The following is a 23,197-nucleotide window of genomic DNA, read 5'->3' on the forward strand; positions in this document are numbered from 1 at the left end:
GTGGTTTGCATGAATCTCTTTGCTTGCTATTACAAATAATCCTTATGGCTTTTTTTTGTATTATAAAGACTTTAATAGCTTCCGAGCTATTTCCCCATGAAATTATACCATATTGCATTAGTGAGTGAAAATACCCGAAGTACATTAATTTCATAACCTCAACATCAACTTTCCCAACCATACAGCGAAGAGCAAAACATGCAGATGTTAGTTTATTACATAATACCTCTATGTTCTTTTTCCAATTTATTTTTTCATCAATTATTAATCCCAGAAATTTCGCATAATGAGACTGATGTAGATTTTTATTTAAACAAGAAATATTACTATCTTCATACATTTGGTTTCTTGTTATGAAGTTAACAAAATTTGTTTTATCAAAATTTAAAGTTAATTTATTAGACTTAAACCAAGAAATCATTAGTTTGAGTACATTTTCAGATTCCTCAATTAACTGGGTGCGAGACAGGTTTTGTATTATGATACTAGTATCATCTGCAAACAGAATAGCAGAAGCTCTTACATCAAGCATATGTGGTAAGTCATTAACATAAAAAAGAAAGAGCAAGGGACCTAATACCGATCCTTGAGGCACACCATGCTCTATACAACCTGAGCGAGAGACAAACTTTTTATTGGAACAGGTATCCACTAACATTACACTTTGTTGTCTGTAGTATAAATATGAGATTAGAAGTTTTTGAAGCTGACCAACAATACCATAAAAATCCAATTTTTTAATCAATATACTATGATTGACACAGTCAAAGGCTTTTGCTAGGTCACAAAATATACTAACTACATGAAGTTTATTATCTAATGCTGTTTGGATAGTATTTACAAGGTTGAATATAGCTTCATCAATAGATTTTTTCTTCCTAAAGCCAAACTGTGATGATGTTAATATTTGATATTGGTCTAAGTGATCAAGTAATCTCCTATAGATGACTTTTTCAAGGATCTTAGAAAATGTAGTCAATAACGAAATTGGCCTATAGTTTTCGATATTAGTTTTCTCACCTTTCTTATGTAATGGAATAATTACAGCGTATTTCATCCTATCAGGGAAGGTACCTGTAATTAAACAGATATTGCAAATTAAACTAAGAGGCTTAGATAATTGATCAGAACACTGCTTGATTATTTTACTACTAAGCTCATCATAACCATGAGAAGTTTTAGATTTCATGTTTTTTATGATTAAATTTATTTCATGAGGAGTTACAAGGGAAAATTGAATTTTAGGAAATTTTTTGGAAAAAGCATTTTGGACAAACTCTAAAGGGTCGTGAGAGGATTGAAGATTAGTTACTAAGTGATTTGCAACATTTAAAAAATGTTTATTGAAAGCATTAGAAATATCAACTGGGTTTTCAATAGTAGATTCTTTTAATTTTAGGGATATCTTATCATTTTTATTAGGATGTCTCGATACTTCTGTTTTAACAATATCCCATATAGATTTAATCTTGTTAGAAGAATTAGAGATAATTTTATGAAAATATTTACTTTTTGCTGCTAAGATTTTTTTATTAAGAATCTTACTATAATGTTTGTATAGCAGTTTGTCTTTGTCAAGATTAGATACCCTAGCTGTAGTATATAGGTTACGTTTAATTTTACAATCATTTCTTATTTCGTTAGTTATCCATGAATTTACCTTTCGCTGAGACGTGTTTACAGTTACTACACGGCAGCATGTCTCAAAGAATACTAAAACAGTGTTAAGAAAACAATTAAATTGAATGTTGGCATCATTTACTATTTCTAAGAAATCCCATGTTTCAGTTGCAAGTAATAATTTAAATTGCTCAATGGTTTCTTTATTTATTTGTCTGCGTGAATTTTTTATACAATTAGAATTATTTACTAATTTATGATGTAATTCTATAACTTGAGCATCATGGTCAGATATGCCATTCACAACAGAAGCTACCATAATTTTATCACTTTGAGATTTATCAATAAAAATATTGTCGATAGCAGTTTCAGTATTTTCACAAATCCTAGTTGCAAAATTAACAACAGAGATCAGATTAAAATAATTCATAAGAAGATTTAGTTGTGTTCTTTTGTTGCTATCAACAAGATAATTTACATTAAAATCTCCACATATAACAATATCTGTATTAGATGAAAACAATTCTGATAATAAACTTTCTAGTTTTTTTAGAAAAAGCTGAAAATTGCCAGAAGGAGCTCTATATACACACACTATAATAACAGATTTGTATGCAAAAGTAAATTGCACCGCACAACATTCAATCACTTTACTTTCACAGTAGCTAGAAAGATCAATACAATTATGAGGTGATCTGTAAAAATTTATTTGATGGAGAAAATTGGAAGTCATTTTCCGTCCAATACTACCCCTCTAACTTTATTTTCAACTAGCGACCCACCCCGGATTCGCGCGGGTGCAATGCTGATACTAATAATACTACAGAAACACGTGCGATCGCTGCTAATCATAAAGTGCTGTAGGGCGAAGCGCGGCCTTCGATGCGCTATTTATAGGCACGCGCCGCCGGCCCCCCGGCCTGTACCGCCGCAACCACTATGTCCCTGCATTTTAAATCTGTAATATCTTCGAAAATATTCATTTAAATTACATGATGTAAGGGCCATATTGATATATATATATTAAATGCACAATGTATTTAAGGTACTTAATTGGATAAGGATTAATGCTGTATTGCTTAAAATCGCTTCGTAAATAAGCCATTATTTCTCGTAAAAAGTAAAGGATAAAAAATGGTTATTGTGGGTTATCCCTAAGAGATAGACATATACCATCGCGGACTTTTTTGTAGACCTTTTTAAGGTGTACAATACTACAGTACATTATTTTGATCTATCTCGTAGGGTTCAGCCAGCATTTGCAACGTAAGCGCAAAAACGTGTGTTTATTTACGACATAACATTAGACACCTCTAAAATTATCAGTGTTTCTTTACTATATTATGCATGTATTATACATATAAACCTTCCTCTTGAATCACGCTATCTATTAAAAAAAACATCAAAAACCGTTGCGTAGTTTTATAGATCTAAGCATACATAGGGACAGACAGACAGCGGGAACCGACTTTGTTTTATACTTTCTATGTAGTCATAAAGTCGAAGACAAATATAGTGTGACAGTTTTTATAAAATATGTCTGAATAGGCCAATATCGAGCTAGTGATAACGGAAATAGCTTACGTTTACACCTCAGCGAATCTTTGAAATTTAGAGACAGGATATTAGAGAGGCTTCGAGCGGTTAAATAACTACAATGATTTTAATATTGATGTTGTATGTGAAAAATTAATTTGAAATAAATTTCCAAATGTTTTACGAGTTAATAAGTGCACAAAAATCGTAACAAAATCAAATTTTTCATCCAGTGCTGTATTGCATTATTTTAATTTTAAATTAAGTTTGAAATTGACAATTTTGAACTATCTCAAAACCACAAAAAACTTTGGTGGTCTGATACGATTTAAAACTTGTCTGAGGCGATACATAGAATAATGAAGTCTGAGGTGATCTGTCCAACTTTATTTGATGGAGAAATATAAAGTCTATTTATTCCAATATCCGTCAAATGTAATCAAATATAGTTGGGGACGAAAATTTTTACAGTGTGACATGGCCTTAAGTTTAAAGGGTGTTTCTGCATATTGCAGAAGAAAAAAGTGGGTGCGTGATCTAATGTACGTGCGTTAGAAGTTGTATTTACTTGGCTCAGTAAAAAAAAAAACTACCTTTAAGTTTGCAATTAAATACTCAATATTCAATATTAACATAAACATGTGTACAATTTAATTATTTATTATTATTTTAGTAAAGAACTGAGATAAATTAAAATTAATAACGAAAATAAATACACGAATGCTGAGTGTTTATTATAATCTATTAAGTTTAATTATTTATTAACTAATATTGAAATAATTTCTAAAGAAAATATAGGTATTGTACATATGCAAACATAACCTTACTTAAATACATACACACACTTGATATATCTTATAAACACAATTTCTATCACTAATATTCATAATAAATAAATGTTTTTAATTATGTAGTCCAGTTTTCAATATTAATCACTAATGTATATGATTTGAAAGCACAAATTGTATTTTTTATTCTTGCTATTTCAGTTGCCATCCGTTAGATGTCTCTCTTATCATATTGTGAAAACTTCGTTGCATGCTGCGCGCGCATGCACTCTCGTCACTTTTACGGGAAGCCTACAACCTTTGAATATATATACTGTATAGAAGTCGCGAGTGGATAGGATTTACTCTACGTTTTTCAGGAGCGTAAGATGAGCAGCTTGGGAACTTCACCGCTGCAGTGCGCTGCCGTAACGCCCTGTATCGTCTTAGTTGTTATTTACACGTTAGAGCGCAGCCCTGTCGCCCGCTGTCATTCCCCGCACCCCCCATCAATCATTCACTGCAGCTCAAGTTCGTTCAACGGGAGGGGGAAGGGGTGTTTGAAGAGTTCGGCACTTGTCCGCTAGGGACCACCACAAGTCGATGCCCTAGAGATGGTGGCGATTGCGGCGGTGAATTAACCAACTACCTCAAAACCGTATTAGAAGTTTTAACCTGGGCTGGCGACTTCTATACAGTATATATATTCAAAGCTACAACTCACATAGTTTCGGTACCCTACCCCTACCACGTTCGTGCAACTTCGGATTTCTCTCAAAAATTTAAATAAAAAAAATCGAAGGGTTAGGTTATGTTAGGTCAGTCACAACATGCTTGTTTTCATTGGAAACTTCTGATTTAGCGGCTGAAGTGGCGTTAATACCAAAACGCAAAACTTCGGAAATATTCGGAAATTCTTGCAGGGAACCGAAACTACATGAGTTGTAGGCTTCCCCACTTTTACAGACTCGCCTAAAGAAGTATAATTTAAAAAAAAAAAAAGTGCACACAAAACACTCATCATCGCCGACGTAAACACCCGAGTTGTGATATCGATAGCGGTGTATTCGCCGCGAGTCGACGAGACAAGCGACTGTCGCCGAGCGGGCGGGCGCATGCGCGCGGGAAGCTCGGGGTCGATCGCGGGGGGCGGGGGGGGGGGGGGGGGGCGGGAGGCTGCGGCGCGCCAGTGGCCGGCCATGGAGCTGGGCGGGTACGCGGACTCCGGCTCCCCGGAGCGACAGCGGCTGCTGGGAGGCCTGCTGGACGAGCCGCTGCCAGTGGCGCCCGACCACTGCAGCCCCGCGGGCCGGCGGCTGCCGCTGTCCCAGCAGGTGAGCCCGCCCCCCCCCCCCCCCACCGACTAGAAGCATATACCATCTGTCCCGCGCGGCCCGAGAGCTTTGCACGCGGGGACTCAGTAGCGGATCCAGAGGGAAGGGGGCTAAGGGGCTCAAGCCCCCTCCAAAAGCACCTGGGTCCACTATTGTTTTAGTGTTTGCCTTGATAAAGCCCAGCCTCAGCTGGGTCAAGCCGCTCCCAAAACCAAAAATCCTGGATCCGCCACTGCGCGGGGTCAACCGACAAAGTCATCTCAGGATATGGTTCTTTTACGTTATATACTGCCCGTATTCATGCGTGCAATAAGCAGAAACACATAGAATATCAGAAAGTTTTCCGTAAGACATAGTTCCGACATCAAACCCGTTTTCACAGTCACGCTTTTGCAGACCCTCTCAGTGAGGGGTTTCTTAATGCCAAGGGGGGGAGGGAGATTTGGAGGGAGGGACTAACCTCCCTTCCGGGATCTACGCCCATGCTTGTAGCTATTGTGTATACGAAATGTCGGTAGAATTCGGCAGGTAATTTTACCTTTTCAAGCCAGCACATTCCCTCCATGCTTGATATCGGAGGAAATATTACCGAAAAGGAAGAAATAAAGTGTGCCCTCCCCCATAATACCCCATCCACCCGGCGCGGCCCACGTGCCAGTCAGACACGCACAGACTGAAATATACTTTCAGTATTCTTCCGCCAGATGGTAAACTCAACATTGCCACGGGCCCAGTTAATGTATGCGTGCGTCGATCCCCCCGACAATGCCAAACAGTCAGTAGCACGTGTACGTATTTAATTCTTCACCAAACATTCCCCTAAAATTCACAACAATTAACCAACCGTTTTAGCTCTGGAAGTCAACGGTCCGTTAAAAAAAGGTTTTAATATTTACTAAAGTTGTCTGATTACGAATAGCATTTAAGAGCTATTGTACTTCCTGTAGGGTAGTCTCATTTGAAGGTTTCGTTTTTACGTACGTATTTTATCTGGACAGTCAAAAAGGCCAAAGAGGCGTTTTTAAAGGCGTATTTAGGTATGAAAATGATTGAAGCGCACTATTGTAAAATGACACTATTTTATAGGTACATGAAGGATGCCTTTATATTTAATATTCCAACTTAAAAATAAACTACGCTACGTAATAGCCTACGCAACCAAAGCAAGAAAGTCACAGTCGTTTATAAATCACGCAAGTCGAAGACGTCAGAAACCGATAACATAAAAAATGCAAAAAGGTAAAAAAAACAACATAAATTTACCACGAAATTATTTTTCATAACTCATATTCATCTGGAAAATAAAATAAATTGTCAATTATTTAATTTAAATAAGTAATGTTCTATCACTGTATGAATGTTTAAAAAGTGTAAACATAAAGGATATAATGAAAAGAATATCATAGGCATCTAAACATATAACTTCTGCGTCTTTTGATGTTTTTCGAACACTTATATTCAAATATTGCCGTCGAAAACGCCAGACAAAACACAAATTTGGAAGTAGAACAATACTTGTATGGCGCTATTACGCCTTGCGTAGTTTAAAAGCCGATACTCTAAAATATGGTTTCTGAACATTTTGCATCTTCCGTTTCTTGCGTGGTTCATTAACCAGCCCTAACATTATACGGTTACCAATTTAAGGTACATAGAAGCACGTAATCGATAGTAAGACCCAAATATGTAAAGTGAAAACAGTATGTAGGTAATCCTAATATAAAATAAACAGTAACAATATATTTTAAAAAGAAAACTTTATGAAAGTCGTATAATATAGTTGCAATATACAAGATTATTCTTAATTAAACCAACAAACTTCAGAAACATATTTGTTGAAAACCTCTATACGACTTATGGTCGAACTCTAAATTGGTTTTCAAGTCTAGTATTCGACTTTGTAGTTGAGGCTGAACAACATTTTTATTTTAAATAATAGACTAAATACTTGCTGCCCGACCCGGCTTCGCACGGCTATACTAATGGAAAAAAAAAAAGCCACATCTCCCATTTACAGTAATGGTAAACAAAAAAAAAAAATCAGTGAAAATTTATTACAATGCTGTATAATGTACCGGAGAGAATATGAATAGCACCGATGGTTTCCCGACTCGTGCACGCAAAGTACAACTGATGTACCCGTACTTCGCTACGGCAGTCTACAGGCAGATCACTCTTGCGCCGCTCATTATACATGCCCCTCCTTGTGGGTACGCCACTGCCGCGCGATGCCCGTTGCCATGGAGACGCAGAAGGCATGAACAATGCAAAATCCTGTTCTCATGCAGACAATGTACCCACTGTTGCCTGGTTTTAACCACCCATGGGATCTAATTTTCGGAAAATGTCATCCTGCGTAACATAAGGAACATTACTGTGAAGTTTTAAAGTCTGTAAAATATATATACTTGAAAAGAAGGGCAATATTTGATATTTAAAGTACCCGCAAAATTTCAACGGTGATGAGGACTGCACTAACAATGAAATAGTCGTTGCCATAGAGACGAATGAAGCATCAATAAAGCAACAGCCGTTGCCATGGTGATTTCCTACCAAAAACTGGAAATTTTGATATATTACGCCCCTGAAACTCCCCTTAGGATCGGATTTCCGCAGAATCCGTTCTTAGTGAGCGTCTACATCACAAAATGAGCAACTATGCTAAATTTCAAGTCAATCGGGTGTATAGTTTTAGAGATCTCGTGATGAGTGAGTCAGTGAGTGGTATTTCGCTGAATAAACTTCTAACGCCTGCGGCATTGTCAACACACTTTGTACGTGTACTGCTTGTTGTATCTAACCCCCTCCAACGCTTTTGATTCTAAATTGGACTTTTAGTAAGGATCCCTAATGTTATTGATAATATAATATAGCCTATAGCATTCCTCGATAAAAGTACTATCCAACACTCAAAGAATTTTTCAAATCGGACCAGTGGTTCCTGAGATTAGCGCGTTCAAACAAACAAACAAACAAACAAACTCTTCAGCTTTATAATATTAGTATAGATTTAAGAAGTAACAATGAGTGTCTATACTACGTTAAATGAAGTTATAGAACTATAGCGAATTTTGTCGCTGTTATAAATTTATTTAATGGAAATAATTAGGAGGTAGTGACACGGCACAAAAAAAAAATGTTGGAAAAAAATGCATCACTCCCAAATATTTCAATGAAATAATATTATTACAGCCACAAAATTTTCGGTGGTTTTAGAACTTGATTAGATTAAACATAATCCAGACGCTCAGCGTTCAATCTTAAGGATTTCACTATTATTTACAGTAAAAATGTTGCTCGGTCCCAACTTCAAAGACGTATACCAGCTTTGCTGAAGTAGGCTACTTTAGACTATAAGACATAAAAATGTTTTCAACTTATTTTCCCGTGATGAAACTGCAGCTGAAGTTCTCCGTTCGAATTCGGACTCATTCTGTAGGATGATGCGCGTGATAAAAACTTCGTGAACGAGACAAACGCGCCCTCCTTGCCCGATGTTGTCTGGCGACGGTCCAGTGTGAAGCGAGGTTCACAAAGGCGCGAGGCAACGCCACGCATCCAGCCAGTCAGCAGTTAGTCAGGCGACCAATGGCGGCTTCAGGATGACTTTTCGGGAGGGCACAAAGAAAGGTCGTAGTTGCAAAAAATGAAAGTGATCAGATATTGGCCTTGGAATATTATTTACAAATTACAGGTTTCAAATACAGAACCTTAGTAGCTCCATGCAACTTTTGATGAGATAAAAGTTTAAGGGGCCCACCTACCTGGGCACACATACGGTGTGCAGAGCTTCAGGAAAAACAACGCGATTTCAAAACTACTCAAGATATCCGAGTGGGGCCTATTTACGAATAGCATTTAAGAGCTCGCTGAGGACCGAAAAGTACTTTTAATTTCGGATTAAGTTTTTAAACTGTATTTCTAGGAGAGTTAAAAAGGCTTAAACGCGTGTTTTCAGAATAATTTTTAGGCATAAAACAATCAGTACAGATTCTTGAAAGCACTTAAGGGGCTTGCATAACACCTTTATCTTCATTTCTCCGCCATATAATGTTACGGTCACCGCTCAAATTTCACAGTTATCCTGTGACGACGAGACGAATGCGCGCCAGTTCAGAGACTTGCGCTTAGAGGCTATACCGCGCTGGAAGCACCAGCGAGCGTCGCGCTTATCATCCCGCCTCACTAACACACATACACCCCTGACGAGGCGGGCCCCTTAACATATTAAATTAAATATTTAAGTAAATATAAATATACACTAATCAATAAAATTGGTCTCGGGAGGGGCTATCGCCCCCCCCCCGCCCCCCCTTTTGGAGCCGCGCTTGTCTGGCGATGTTTCAAGTTATTAATATTTGCCTGAATAAATGCGTCGTGCTCATTCACCAAAAATTCCGTTTTATATATATCCACAAATGGGTGACACCCACAAATTTTCCTCTAAAAAATCATTTTAGAAATTCTTCTTCATTAAAATGATAGAGATTTGACACGTTCTCTAAGATAAGCCCGCTGTCGGTACAGTAGATGGAGCAGGGGGGGAGGGGGACTTGAATTGTTGTCCCTTGGATGGGCAGCCCTTCAGGATTTTTCTGACAGTGGTTAGTTTGTACAGCGACTGGAAGGGCAGCCCATCCAATTTCTGAAAACATGTTTCTTTAAGTGTATAAGTAATCCTGAAAACTTGCCCCTTGGAAGGGCAGCCCATCAGGATTTCTCTGACAGTGGTGTTTTTGAAAGGTTGTCTGAATTGTTGCCCCTTGGATGGGCAGCCCTTCAGGAATTTTTCTGACAGTGGTTAGTTTGTAAAGCGACTGGAAGGGAAGCCCTTCCAGTATCTTAAAATGTGTCTATTTTCTTAATTTTATAATCCTGAATTGTTGCCCCTTGGAAGGGCAGCCCATCAGGATATCTTTAACAGTGGTGTTTTTGAAAGGTTGTCTGAATTGTTGCTCTTTGGAAGGGCAGCCATTCAGGATTTTTATGACAGTGGTTAGTTTGTACAGCGACTGGAAGGGCAGCCCATCCAATTTCTGAAAACATGTTTCTTTAAGTGTATAAGTAATCCTGAAAACTTGCCCCTTGGAAGGGCAGCCCATCAGGATTTCTCTGACAGTGGTGTTTTTGAAAGGTTGTCTGAATTGTTGCCCCTTGGATGGGCAGCCCTTCAGGAATTTTTCTGACAGTGGTTAGTTTGTAAAGCGACTGGAAGGGAAGCCCTTCCAGTATCTTAAAATGTGTCTATTTTCTTAATTTTATAATCCTGAATTGTTGCCCCTTGGAAGGGCAGCCCATCAGGATATCTTTAACAGTGGTGTTTTTGAAAGGTTGTCTGAATTGTTGCTCTTTGGAAGGGCAGCCATTCAGGATTTTTATGACAGTGGTTAGTTTAGTTTAGGTTAGGTTAGGTTAGGTTAGTTTAGGTTAGGTTAGTTTAGGTTAAGTTAGGTTAGTTTAGGTTAGGTTAGGTTAGTTTAGTTTAGGTTAGGTTAGTTTAGGTTAGGTTAGGTTAGGTTAGGTTGGGTTGGGTTGGGTTGGGTAGAGTTGGGTTGGGTAGGGTTGGGTTGGGTTGGGTTGGGTTGGGTTGGGTTGGGTTGGGTTGGGTTGGGTTGGGTTGGGTTAGGTTGGGTTGGGTTGGGTTGGGTTGGGTTGGATTGGGTTGGGTTGGGTTGGGTTAGATTAGGTTAGGTCAGGTCAGGTCAGGTCAGGTCAGGTCAGGTCAGGTCAGGTCAGGTCAGGTCAGGTCAGGTCAGGTCACTTTACAAACTAACCACTGTCAGAAAACTCCTGAAGGGCTGCCCTCCCGAGGGGCAGCACTCCAGTCGCCCCTGAAGCAGCAGCAGGCAGCAGGGTGGTGGCGGGTGCGCGCAGGGGCAGGAGGCGGGCGCCGAGAAGACTGTGAGCTTCGCGCCGGGCTGCGGCGCCGGGGTGCCGCCCCCCAGCCGGCGGCGGGAGGAGGCGCGCGTGCTGCTGCACCTGCGGCGGCGGCTGGAGGCGTGCCGGCTGTCCAAGGCGCCGCCGCCCTCCGCCGCCTGCTCGCAGTCCCGCCCCCAGCAGCTGGACAACCGCCCGCTCCTCCTGAACAAGGTGCGCCACTCCAGCTTCACCAACCCCGTCCCTAGACCAGCGGTTCCCGACTCCAGCCTAACACTATCACAAACCATCGAACAAACCAGGGCCGCAACTAGGGGGGGGGGGGGGCAAGCGGGGCATACGCCCCGGGGCGCAAAGCTGTGGGGGCGCCAAAATCGCCGGCTTGCATTGTAATTCCTACTACAACTGGTAGTGGGTTCATGCATGGAAGTTACAGTAGCACAGAAACTGTTACATGTAGGTATGGAAAATGTGCTTAAATAGCACCATTTTTTCCGTGGGAGGGCCCCCGGACCCCCCCCCCCCCGCCGCTTTATTGGTGTGGTATGTGCTTAAAAAGAGGAGGGGTGGGGGGGAGGGGGCGCATGAATCCATTCATGCCCCGGGTGCCAGAGACTCTAGTTGCGGCCCTGGAATAAACCATCAGAAAAAGATAAGAAAAATCGAAACAAATCTAATTTTGTGCAAACAAATATCTTTTGTTAAATAAATAACTGTTTTGCTACAAAATGCTTATATTTTGTCAACCATTTTCAAATCAGAACACAAATTGTTTATAAATAATACATCGGTATCTTAAAAAAAAAAAACATATTTTATATATACATACATTATTTGATGGTTATATATATACACATAACGAAAGGATACGATACAAATATGATTTTTTTTACTCCACCATGGACCGATAGACCGTGGAGGTATCCCTATAAGGAAAGGTGGGTCGCCAACTGAAAAACGTTTGGGAATCACTGATCTAGACTATAGAGTATTTTGTGCTTGTTCAACAAGAAGTTCGACTGAAGCTGGAGCCACAATGCCACGAACAACACGACACCACGGGCCCGACACGCTCAACAGCCAATGAAAGACAAGGTCCCCCGTGACGTCAACACGACGAAATACGCGCAAGAAACCTTACAAAACTAAACTTAAAAAAATTATTAGAAACTTGCTGAAAACAGAAATTTCGTTTTATGTTTGGGTAAACTTTCACATTTGCAGTGTGCCTTCAACTGTTTATTACGTTTAGTTTTAATTGTTAGCATAGCTAACTACATAATTGTTTTCTGGCCCTTATAAACATATCTATCGCTTGCTTTCTTGTATATAAAACGACTTAATCTGACTTTGTGCAAGAGACAACTAAATGTTATATTGTTATGCATTTCAGCTATCAACAGGAAATAAATGTTTCCCATGGGGCCAACAATGTGTTAACCGCATTATATACTGCAATTTATGGACGCATTTGGCATGATAAGATTTGCCGAAAGCCGTATTAGAGTTCGTCGTGTTAATGTTGTTGTGATATTGTGACACTACGCTACTAACTCTGTCGTGCTGGAACGATGTACGACGTATAATCTGATTTGTCGTCACGTGTCGGTCGTGGCATTGTGATCAAAACTTGACACTAGTCTTGCACGTTCTGTGAGAGACTATTGTAAAAGAAGATTGACTGAAAACATTATTTCGTACATACGCCATTTCAAGTTTGCACTGCATGCCACAGAGGAAACCCCAAGCACGCACAAATAAGATGGATACACAGACATACAGAAAACAAGCCTAAATAGTCGACGTCAAATGTTAATGTAAAGACATTACAGATAATTCTGTGGGAGGTATTTGTCAGAACAATATCACAGCACAGACGAACTCAGTGGGAATACAACGACCAGATGGTTGGAACAAAACCAGTAAATAAAGACAAACTACAACTTTGGCTAACACAGTGACAGAGTTGTTGATTGTATTTACTGTGTTTGTTACAGCTGATCGTCGTTTTCAGCCCATGGCGTTCGTCTGTGCTGTGATATTGTCCTGACCAATCCCTTACACAGAATTCTCTGTGCTGTCTTTACATTAACATTTGACACCGGCTGATTTTGTCTTGTTTTCTGTGTGTTTATGTATCTCATTTGTACATTTTTAAGGTTTTATCAGTGATATGCTGTACAGTGCTAACTAATAATGACGCATGGCCAAAATAATGATATAAACCAGTCTTTCAGGTATCTTGCGGCTTTTGCTATGTCCCCGCCAAGCAATTTCATTCGTTCGACAATTATTCAGAATAATGCATGTACTCATATTATATAAGTTGGAACATATACAAGACAGGCAGAGAATTTCAGTTTGATTCTGAGAGGTTATTTGACAGGACTGATCGTGAAATAGTACAGTTTAAGAATTTGGTGGCGCTACATCTCCTCGTCTTCAGCATCGACCTCTGTAGCGCAGTTGGCTGACGCGTCGACTCCGTGAGAGGGCTTCTGGGTTCCAGTCTCGACTGAGGTGTGGTTTCGGTGTCAAGGATGCTTTTATTCGTGAAGTTTTGCTACACGCAGCACATGGCCATGCCAGAACAATGGTTGGCCAACACATCATTCAACAGTGCCAGACTTGTATTTTAGTATCTTCCCGTGCATGGTTTCTGAAACAATGTCTCTTTTGTCACCAGATCCTTTTATTAAACCATGAAGCTGAGCATTTGCCTGGGGAAAATTAGGATGAAAAACCCCAGAACATAAAAAGAACACACACTCAGAAAATTATATTAAATGGACTAGCTGTACCCGGCCACGCGTTGCTGTAGCCAACTCTGGTTGAATGGAATAGAAAGAAAAGAGAAAACAAGCATCTCTCTATATCTGTCCATCTACAAATCTCACTATATTTCTGTATATATATATACATACAAATCTATCTATTTATATCTCTATATATCTCTGTCCATATAACGCTGATCTCTCTTTAACTCTCTATGTATCTATGTTTATATATATACATATCTCTATCTATATGTATCAAACTACATAAATATATATTCCTCACTCTATCTCTCTATATCCCTCTACCTCTACAACTCTCTATATCTCTATCTCTCTGTGTCTATTTCTTCCTATCAATATCTTTATCTTTATAAAACAGAATACGAACGCCCAAACATTCATTTTTGTATATGGCGCAGCGTGTCACATCACGCGATGGAAAGTTGATGTCGTCCACAGGAAGGTCAGGGGACAGATATCCGCGCCATCACTAATCACGTCGCACTGCTGCTTGTGCGCTGCTGAGGTATGGATTCCTGTGGCGTTTCCGTTCGCAGCATCACGCAAAGGTTAAAGGAACCCGCCATCACACGGGCGTGTCTGTGTCGGCGAGGCGGGATACCAGCGCGACGCCCGCTGGTGCTTCTAGCGCAAGGCCGTGTACTGGCGCGCAGTCTTCTCGTCGTGGAGTGGTGACCGTAACATTATATGACGCGGAGATGAAGTAACGCAAGTTTCTTGAGTGATTTCAAGAATATGTACCAAGTGTATAATGCCTAAAATTACTCTGAAATCACTCGTTTTTAGCCATTTTCACCCGTCTTAAAATACAGTTTAGAAGCGAAATAAAAAATTGGTTGTCTGTAAAGTCGGTTTACGGACGATAGTTTAACGTGACGTCATAACAAAACATTGTTGAAATGATTCCATACTTTTATGAATAAAATTGAATCATTTTTATTGAATTATCACTATTTTGTATGGATACAAAGGAGTGAAATGAAATCTACAATTTATTTGATAAATTTACTTTTATTTGCACTCATTAATTCAAATATGTTTATTACTTTAACGAAGAGATTATTTTAACTATAACTTTTGTACATGTTTGCTATTTAACTTCTTCCAATCTGTGTTATTCTGTTAAGGATAGGACGATGATAGGAACAGTAGGAAACGAATGGGAGTGTTTCAAGTTTAATGTGTCTCGAAAAAGTCAAATCGATGGTTGTTCCAATCGGGTGGAAGAGATAGATGCGGCGCAAGCTTACAATGAGCGTAACGGGACACAGCGTAACGGGTAAATGTGCTTAACGGGACATTTTTTCGTGCGTGCAGCCGGCGTTCATCGATTTATTAGACGTTGTCACGTCAAAAAAAAAGGGAATACTGTTCCGCCTTCAGAGTATTCTGAAGTGTGTTTCGTGAACAGACGGCACTCGGATGTGAAGCTGTGTCACTTGGTGCGTGCTCGGGTGTACCGGGGCTCGGCGCTGCCGCAGCGGAGACAACAGACAACGTGTCCTAAGACAGTCAGCGCGCAGGGAGGGGCGTGCACTTGCTAGCGCGAACCGCCTCTGCGTGGAAACAATACGAGCAGTCGCTCTAATTTATGTGAGCAACAAACTCCTCGTATAAACCCAAGAGGCAGCATTAAGGAGGAGAACGCGCACAGACCCAACACTAAAAATACAACACCGCTAGCTGGCGCGTGGGCAAAATTTATTTCCCTCTCTTAAGCTGTGTGGTGTGTGAACTGGCTTCGGCCATAAACACTGAATGTCTTCTTTACGTAGATCTCTCGACAAGAATATTTACGAACCCTTTTGCCCGCGTAGTTCCTACAATGTAACTAGAATTTCGTACTTCCAGCTTTATCTGACTTTAGCACAAAGTTTGGCATGAGTTAGAAGTGCCTCTCATGCCTAAGAATTCAACAAAATCCCAAAATAAACAAAAACATGAACTAGAATGTTTTATTTTACTTAGGCATTACTGTTTTTTTAAACCTGATTTACAACGAAACAAGAACTCGGAAGTCAGGATACGACGTAGTTTTTGCGAATTTGGTGGGAGGGGGGGGGGGAGGCTGAGGGCAATAGCCCCTCCCGAGACCGAATTTTTGGTATGCAGGTAGCAGTTTAGCTGTCGGTGTGCGGCATGGCGGGAGTAATCTCGTGAATGCGGAGAGGGTCAAGGAAACCACCACGCTGCTGCCATCTGCGGCGAAAGGCGCGAACCAGAGTTCACAAAACCAAAGGGAAATATTATAGTCTTAACTGTTTAGTGTATTTTAAAATTTTTTAAATTAATTTCCTTGTCGATAATCAGGTCTAAAGCTGGGGTTTATTATTTTTAAAAGTCTTTTTCGATTTTTAAAATTTGTATTAAAGGGTATATCTACGTTAACTTAAGCACTTAAAATCACGCGCTAAACTTCTCTTTCAAAATTCAGTATTTGAGGACACGAATTTGTAAATATTTCTGGGCCGATCTATGACTTATTGCATCCTTTATTTGTACGAAAGCCACTTCCGAAAATTCTCCATGGGGTCGCTCCTACGCAGACCTCATCTACCGTGATAGCTAACAGCGCAGTCACGTCTGCAGTGTGACCTGGGCCTCATGAGGGGGGGGGGGGGGGTGGTGACGGCATTCCGGCGTGACATTTGGAGGCGGAAGTGCCGAGACGCGCGAATCAGCGGGAGTGCTCGGGTCGACTGCAGTCGATAAGACTCGCGAGCCATCCATCCCGTCGCCGCGGGAGGTCTCGGCAGCAGTGAGACAGTTTACCCAGTTTCCCCAGTTTACCCAGTACTTCACTTTACAAGCCACTCACTGTATTCCACTTAAACTTATTTTACCACTAATTAATTTTACTTATTTTCAACTATAACGAAACCCTCAAACCGTTAGTACTTTTAAATATGATTTTATTGAAAATTTTTACCACGTGTTTCAAATGCTGAATCTTGGCGAAAAGATTAAAAAAAAGACAACATGGCGTGTGTGTTAGCTAGGATTGATGTGATTGCTGCAAGAGTTTTTGTGAAATACGTTTTATGTGTAGAATCACAAGGACAGATGATTATTTTCAATCTAAAGTCGTTGTATTATCTAAAAAAATGAAATAATAATAATAGGATGGAATAAAAGCAAATTCAATGCTAACGAAAAATATACATCGTTTTCCTATACGGATTTGATACACATTTTAACTATTTATTGTATGATTGCATTGATGGCTAGAATTTGGACTATTATTTATTGATATCATATATCATTTATTGACATACGATATGTTCACAGTATTTTAAAGTAATGAAAAAACAGATTTAGTGCTTGTCTAGTTTGCGATATTGTAGAGCGACTACGAATGGCGTTTTTTTTCAGTGACTTTCCACTGAAAATATGTATAATAAGAAATACAATAAATAATGGAATTCCAAAATTATCGTTCTAAATTTTATTTGAAAAAAAAAAAAACAATGTCTCAGATATATTAAAACAAAATCTTTATTGCTTTATAAAATTGTGTCTAAAACTTTTTCGCTCTATGGCGTGCATCTGGCAACAGAGCACACCGAAAAAAAAAGAACAGCGCAATGACAGAAATCTTGCATTGGAAAGAGAGAGTACAATGCAAACTAAATAGAAGGCACTCTATGGAAACAGGAATTGCACTGAAAAAAAAAACACACACACGAAAATAAACATTTTAACATGGCAAGGCGAGATGAAATCCACGTTTTACATATTTTAAAAATTTCGAGCCATATGACCTCGAAAAAATTAATAAAAATTTTTTTAAAAATAATTTTTGACAATATTTCAATAAATCAGTAACATAGAATTTGAATGTTAACCGTTTTGATAGTGTAATAATATAAGTTCTCATTTGCATGTCCAAAATAATCCTTAAGTAACACAAGCACATAAAGTAAAGGTATGTAATGTTATTCTACACATATATAGATACGCTCACCACTGACTTAATGATCGCGTAACGCTGTGAGATTGCGTCTGCCTGCAAAATGCCAGCGTTCGGCGGGAAGTCGTCCACCAGGAGTCTGAGGCCGGCAGTGCATTTGAATTTATCACCCGTCAGAAGTTAAAGAAGAGCTTTTCTTTAATTTAATTTGTGAGAGTTTAATCATTCTTTTACTTTTCTAATTTCAATTATAAACTTCGCAAATTAAGGCAATATTAAATTTATCGCTGAGAATCAATTTTGATTACGTGAATATGTCGTTATATATTCATTAAAGATTATTGAATGAGACTATTCACACGCGATGTAGTTTTTTTTTCGAGAGGTTCTTCGTTAGAAACAATTATTTGTCAAATACTTTATCGTCTATATATATATATATATTTATATATATATATATGAGAAATAATTTTCATTTGCACAATATTAAAATAAATTGAAATTCTAATCAATATTTCGTGTGTATTAAATTGTTTATTATATTAATCATTTATGAAAGGGTGCCTTAGGCGCCTTGCAAGTAACTAGTATCGAATGCAGGTGTTTGGACATGTGTCCGCACTTGAGTGATACGAAATGCAAACTACTGCCCTACCTGGGGGGGTGAGGGGTGGGGGGGGGAGGGCGGACCCCAGGACCCCCAGGGCCGCGCTATAACTCATGCTCTGGCCTATCAGCGCCGGCCATCTCCACAGAGGCGGCGCGCCGTCTTGCCCTGGCGCAGGGGCCAGCGCCTGGCGCACGCAACCCGCCACGCGCCGCCGTCCGGCCGGCTGCTGACGCCAGGCGCTCGTCGGTTCCCGGTCGTTCCTCTCAGTCGGTGGGGTAGCAGAAGTCTCGTTAGTTTGTGGGGTCTGTTGATAACGTTTAGAGGCTCGCAATGTGTAAGTTAACTTTATCTTGTAAATAAGGGTAGAAATTCTTGTCAGAAACCAATTAAAAATGCCCAGTTGTAGACTAGACTAACTGTAATCTGCAGCTGTTATTATTTTTTTAAACAAAACTATTCCCCAAAAACTGACACCCAAATCATATCTCGCTAATATAAAAGCATCCCAGCGCAATTTACAATATTTATGTTTCAAAAGGGAGAGAGATCGAACTATATCATCCTCCCTTAGTTATTTCACCACTGCCCAGATAAGATGCGAAGCAGTAGCCGACACAGTGAGTGTAATTTTAAAACTAATCAATGGAGTGGAAAAAACACTGCCTGTCAACAAATAATCAATAAAATCTCCCTTGTTCGGTGGAAATACATCTAGTACATCAAGAACATCAAGAGAAAAAAAACAGACTTAAGATCTTAATATTTATTGCCTAGTTTATGTCAGCTGAAATATGTTTATCTAATTATTTTTTTACATCGCTTTGTGAATGCACACTAATCATGTGGCCCGGGTAAATAATATTAAAATATGAGTTGAAAAATAAACTTAAATTATATATTAAGCGGAGTGTTTTAAAAAAAAATGATGATTCAAAGTTTAGTAACAATGAGTTTTGCGTGGACCAATCTGCACACGCTTGCACCGAGTGGAGAACCCGCAGAAACCTGGGAAACAACTGAAACACACGCGCACCCGCGTGACGTCAACTTTCGACCCAGAAGAAGAACGAGCGAGTTCAGCACGATCTGACGGAAAGCCCGCTGTCGGAACGAGGCGCCTGTCCGAGCCTCCACCGGCTCCCCAGGCTGGCGCCGGGGCAGGCGACTCTGCTGACCCGTCCGCTCGCTTCTGACTGGGGAATCCCGGTGCTTGCTCGTGGAGGTAAGACCAGAGCGGCCGACCGCCGGACACCTGGATCGGAATGCGCCATCCAGAACTCCCGGACGTGGGTTGTCGACTGGCCGTCCCGCACGGCACTCGGGGCTTCTCCTGGGTCCGCTCCCACAGGGAGTCGCCCCGGGGACCGGAGACCCGCGGGCCAGCCCCTCGGACGTGCCGCCGACCCCGGCTCCCCGGGGCAGAAGCCGCCTCCCAGTCCGGCCTCTAATACCATCGCGCCTCGCAGATCTCATGTCGGTGTGCAGGTCTTTGGGCCCGGCAGTGCTGAGCCCCTGACAAAGTGTTTTCTGTCCCCAAGGGGGTTTCCACCTCACCGGATACCTCTTTGGGTCTTTGGGAAGAGGACTACCGGGCAGAGAGACCGCTGGTACCGCGTCGAGGCAGTGGGTGGGCTAGGTGCTGAGTAGGTGCACCTACTCCGTGTGTTCTGTTGGATCACAGTCTCCCCGGCAGTCTCCGTACTCCCAGTAGGAGTTAGGAACACTCCCACAAGTAATCACAGACTATGAGAAATGAAATAAAAAATGAAGTATTGACGAGATTAATATTCCCAGGTGGTGGGGGGGGGGGAGGGGAGGGTTGAATAATCCACAAGGGCAACGTCCGTCAAGTAACTACATTGCGAAGGGAAAAAAAAATATCAGGGTAACGGAACACAGGTTTCCTATGTGAGAGGCGGATGATGCGATCATGCGACCATCGTGGGCCTTCAGACTGTGAACGGACACTAGTTGTGCTGCCTTCTCTGAAGGGCACGCAGTCTCCCCACACGGCTCATCACCGATGCACTGTATGGACTTACTTCTGGTGACGAGGAGCAGCACTTCTGAAACGCCCGTCATTTCTTTAGTTGTCCCTTCACTTTATCATAATTACTCGAGCCGGGGGGCATAACTACACCACACTCTCTCGGAGGCAGTAAAAAAAATACACGTTGCGTGCGGGAAATATGCACTTATGCGATACTTCGCAATACGTCATGCAGTTGTCACTAGGATGTTGTCTCTTATGCTCACTTGGCCTTCACTTAGTACAACTAAGATAATAGTCTATTACTAGCGAAAAACATTATTGTTTACTGCATGACGAAACACAGAACTACTAACAACCAGGCAAAGCATTGTTCATAAATATTCAAAGTGTACTTCGTATGGATTAATGCAAACAATATTACTGGCAGTGCACTGTCTGTCAAAGAGACGTCTGGCACAAGTTCAAAGCTAAAGCCATGTGCCGATTTTACATTTTAGCCTGGATAACATATCAATGTGGTCTTCTTGCTAAGTGTTATGTAAAAATGATAGTTATTCCCAAACATCCAAAATGTACGTGAATCAATAAAAGTTAATGTTCAGGGTTGTGGACGTTTTAAGATTGATGTCGTGCTCCTAGGATGACGAAACACAAGAAATGCATTAAGCTGGGTGGGGTCGAATGTCAAAGTTCAAATAAGCCGACGCGATTCAACTTCCTGAAACCTCTTTACTCCAACCACAGACCTTTAAATGTGCACGAGTCAACGAATACGTTTCTTGTAAATCAAACAGTCAAGTTGGCGGCGAAACATAAAAAAAATTGTTTCATTTTATTATGCCTCATGAAAGGTGCTATGTTTTAAACGGTGGCGTCTGAAATAGGTAACGTTTTGTGACTTGCAAAAATAAAAATAAAAGAACTAAGAAATTATTTTGAAGGGGGTGTTCTGCGATTCACAACAATATAATTATTGTTTCCAGATTTTGGCGAAATTACATTTATCAATCAAGTTTATTTCTGGATCACTTGCTAATTAATACCTTGTTGACCGACATGGCCATACTACAAAATTAAAAAATATAAGTTGTAAATTATTTGTTTTTGCAAACATTCATTTAAGATTGCAGCCGCTGAGATCGCCGCATTAACGCTGAAGATCTGTTACGAAAACACGTGCTCTAGTTCGTTTCGCAGATCTCGGACGCGAATATTTAATTCCTCTTGTTCCACAGTTCAGCTGGCGACGAGGACTTTCTCGCTTCTCTGAGCACCTGCTTCGCGGACCTGAACCCTGAACCCGCTCTACTTCGGCCAAGACCGAAGCAAACATGCAAATGGATTCTACCTCGCCTCTGCTATCGCCACTCACACTTCCCCGAGCTGCAGTTCGACGCGGCGGACTTGACCCACTTATCCTGACAGTTGGGGTAAACTGCACTTGGTGTGTTGAGGTACAAGAGGCAAGACCTACCTTGTTCATTTCTTTCGCTGTTGGCTTGCGTGACACAATTATATTCATAATAATAATACTTCAAGGTACCAATCCACCAAAAATAGAACATCTGCCTGCCTTTCTGATTATGTACAAACAGATCAGTAATTTAAACTGACAACGTAAATTTATGTTCAGTAGCCTCAGTGGTGAACGCAGGGGGGGGGGGATAGGAGGCTACATCCGTCCCCCTCACCGAATTAATGAAAATATTTGCAAAATATCAGTGAAGACAGAATGTTACTGTGTGGGAGCTACGTTGACTACGGCTACTGCTGCAAGCTCATATGTCAGTGTGTGTCAGTGGTAATAAATACTTTTTTTTAAATAAACGTGTACAAATTTTATTTTAATTTCTATTTTTTTCAAAATCTCTCCCTTCCTTCGGCTCCCCACCGAAAAATCTTCTGTTTCTGCAACTGTGTAGCCTGTACACGATTTAGGTACATTTTTTTGAATAAAAAAGAAACATAACTATAATCAAAAGTTTTTTTTTTAATTATTCACAATGTAATTGATTTCACACTATATTACTGATTATTATTTTTAACTAGTCTTAAAAACGAATATTTTAGATTTAAAGTTTAATTAATTAAATCATGTTCACCCCAACTCTTAACAGTTGGAACGGTTCAACACACAGGACGGGACTTCCCAAGATTCTGGTGGGCTGCGTACCACTTGCATACCGACTCAGGATTCAACCCAGACTCCCTCACTCCGAAGCGAGACCTTCAAGGGACCCGCCTGGTCAGAAGTGTATCCGTGTTGCGGTGAGGTGGGATGATAAGGGCGAAGCTCGCTGGTGCTTACAGCGCGGTGTCGCCTCTAAGCGCAAGGCTCTGAACTGGCGCGCAGTCTTATCGTCGTGCGTAGAGCAGCTATGAGATTTGAGCAAAAATCCATAACAGAATATGGCGGAGAAACTACGGTAAAGGTTTAATGATATTCTTTGAGTGCTTTCAAGAACCTGTAGGTACCAGTTGTTCCATGCCTTACAGTCATTCCAAAACACACATCTTAGCCATTTTCACGCTCATAAAAATACAATTTAAAGAATAAATGAGGAAACACAACACTCAGCCGCCCTCGGCATATTTTTAAATGCTTTCCGTGGACAGAAGCCACTCGGATATCGCGTGTTTTTCCCGAAGCTCTGAGCACCGAGTGCGTGTCCAGATGGGCGGGGTTCACCCAACTACTCAGTGGGCCGAGCTTACCCAAACCCAACTAGAACCACGGGGATGGCCATTCATC

At 40.6% G+C, this 23,197-nt stretch overlaps 1 protein-coding gene across 1 annotated transcript in view; it reads left to right on the plus strand.

Moving 5' to 3' along the window:
- Positions 1 to 5,122: 5,122 nt before the first annotated feature.
- LOC134541834 (protein lon-1-like) overlaps positions 5,123 to 23,197 on the plus strand; it is a 70,255-nt gene continuing 52,180 nt past the window's right edge. Inside the window, exons 1-2 of the mRNA XM_063385529.1 lie at positions 5,123 to 5,257; positions 11,132 to 11,347. Of these exons, the coding sequence (XP_063241599.1) occupies positions 5,123 to 5,257; positions 11,132 to 11,347 (351 nt within the window). The remainder of the gene's footprint in view (positions 5,258 to 11,131; positions 11,348 to 23,197) is intronic.

Source organism: Bacillus rossius (assembly GCF_032445375.1).
Source record: "Bacillus rossius redtenbacheri isolate Brsri chromosome 4 unlocalized genomic scaffold, Brsri_v3 Brsri_v3_scf4_2, whole genome shotgun sequence".
In the NCBI taxonomy this organism is placed as follows: Eukaryota; Metazoa; Arthropoda; class Insecta; order Phasmatodea; family Bacillidae; genus Bacillus; species Bacillus rossius.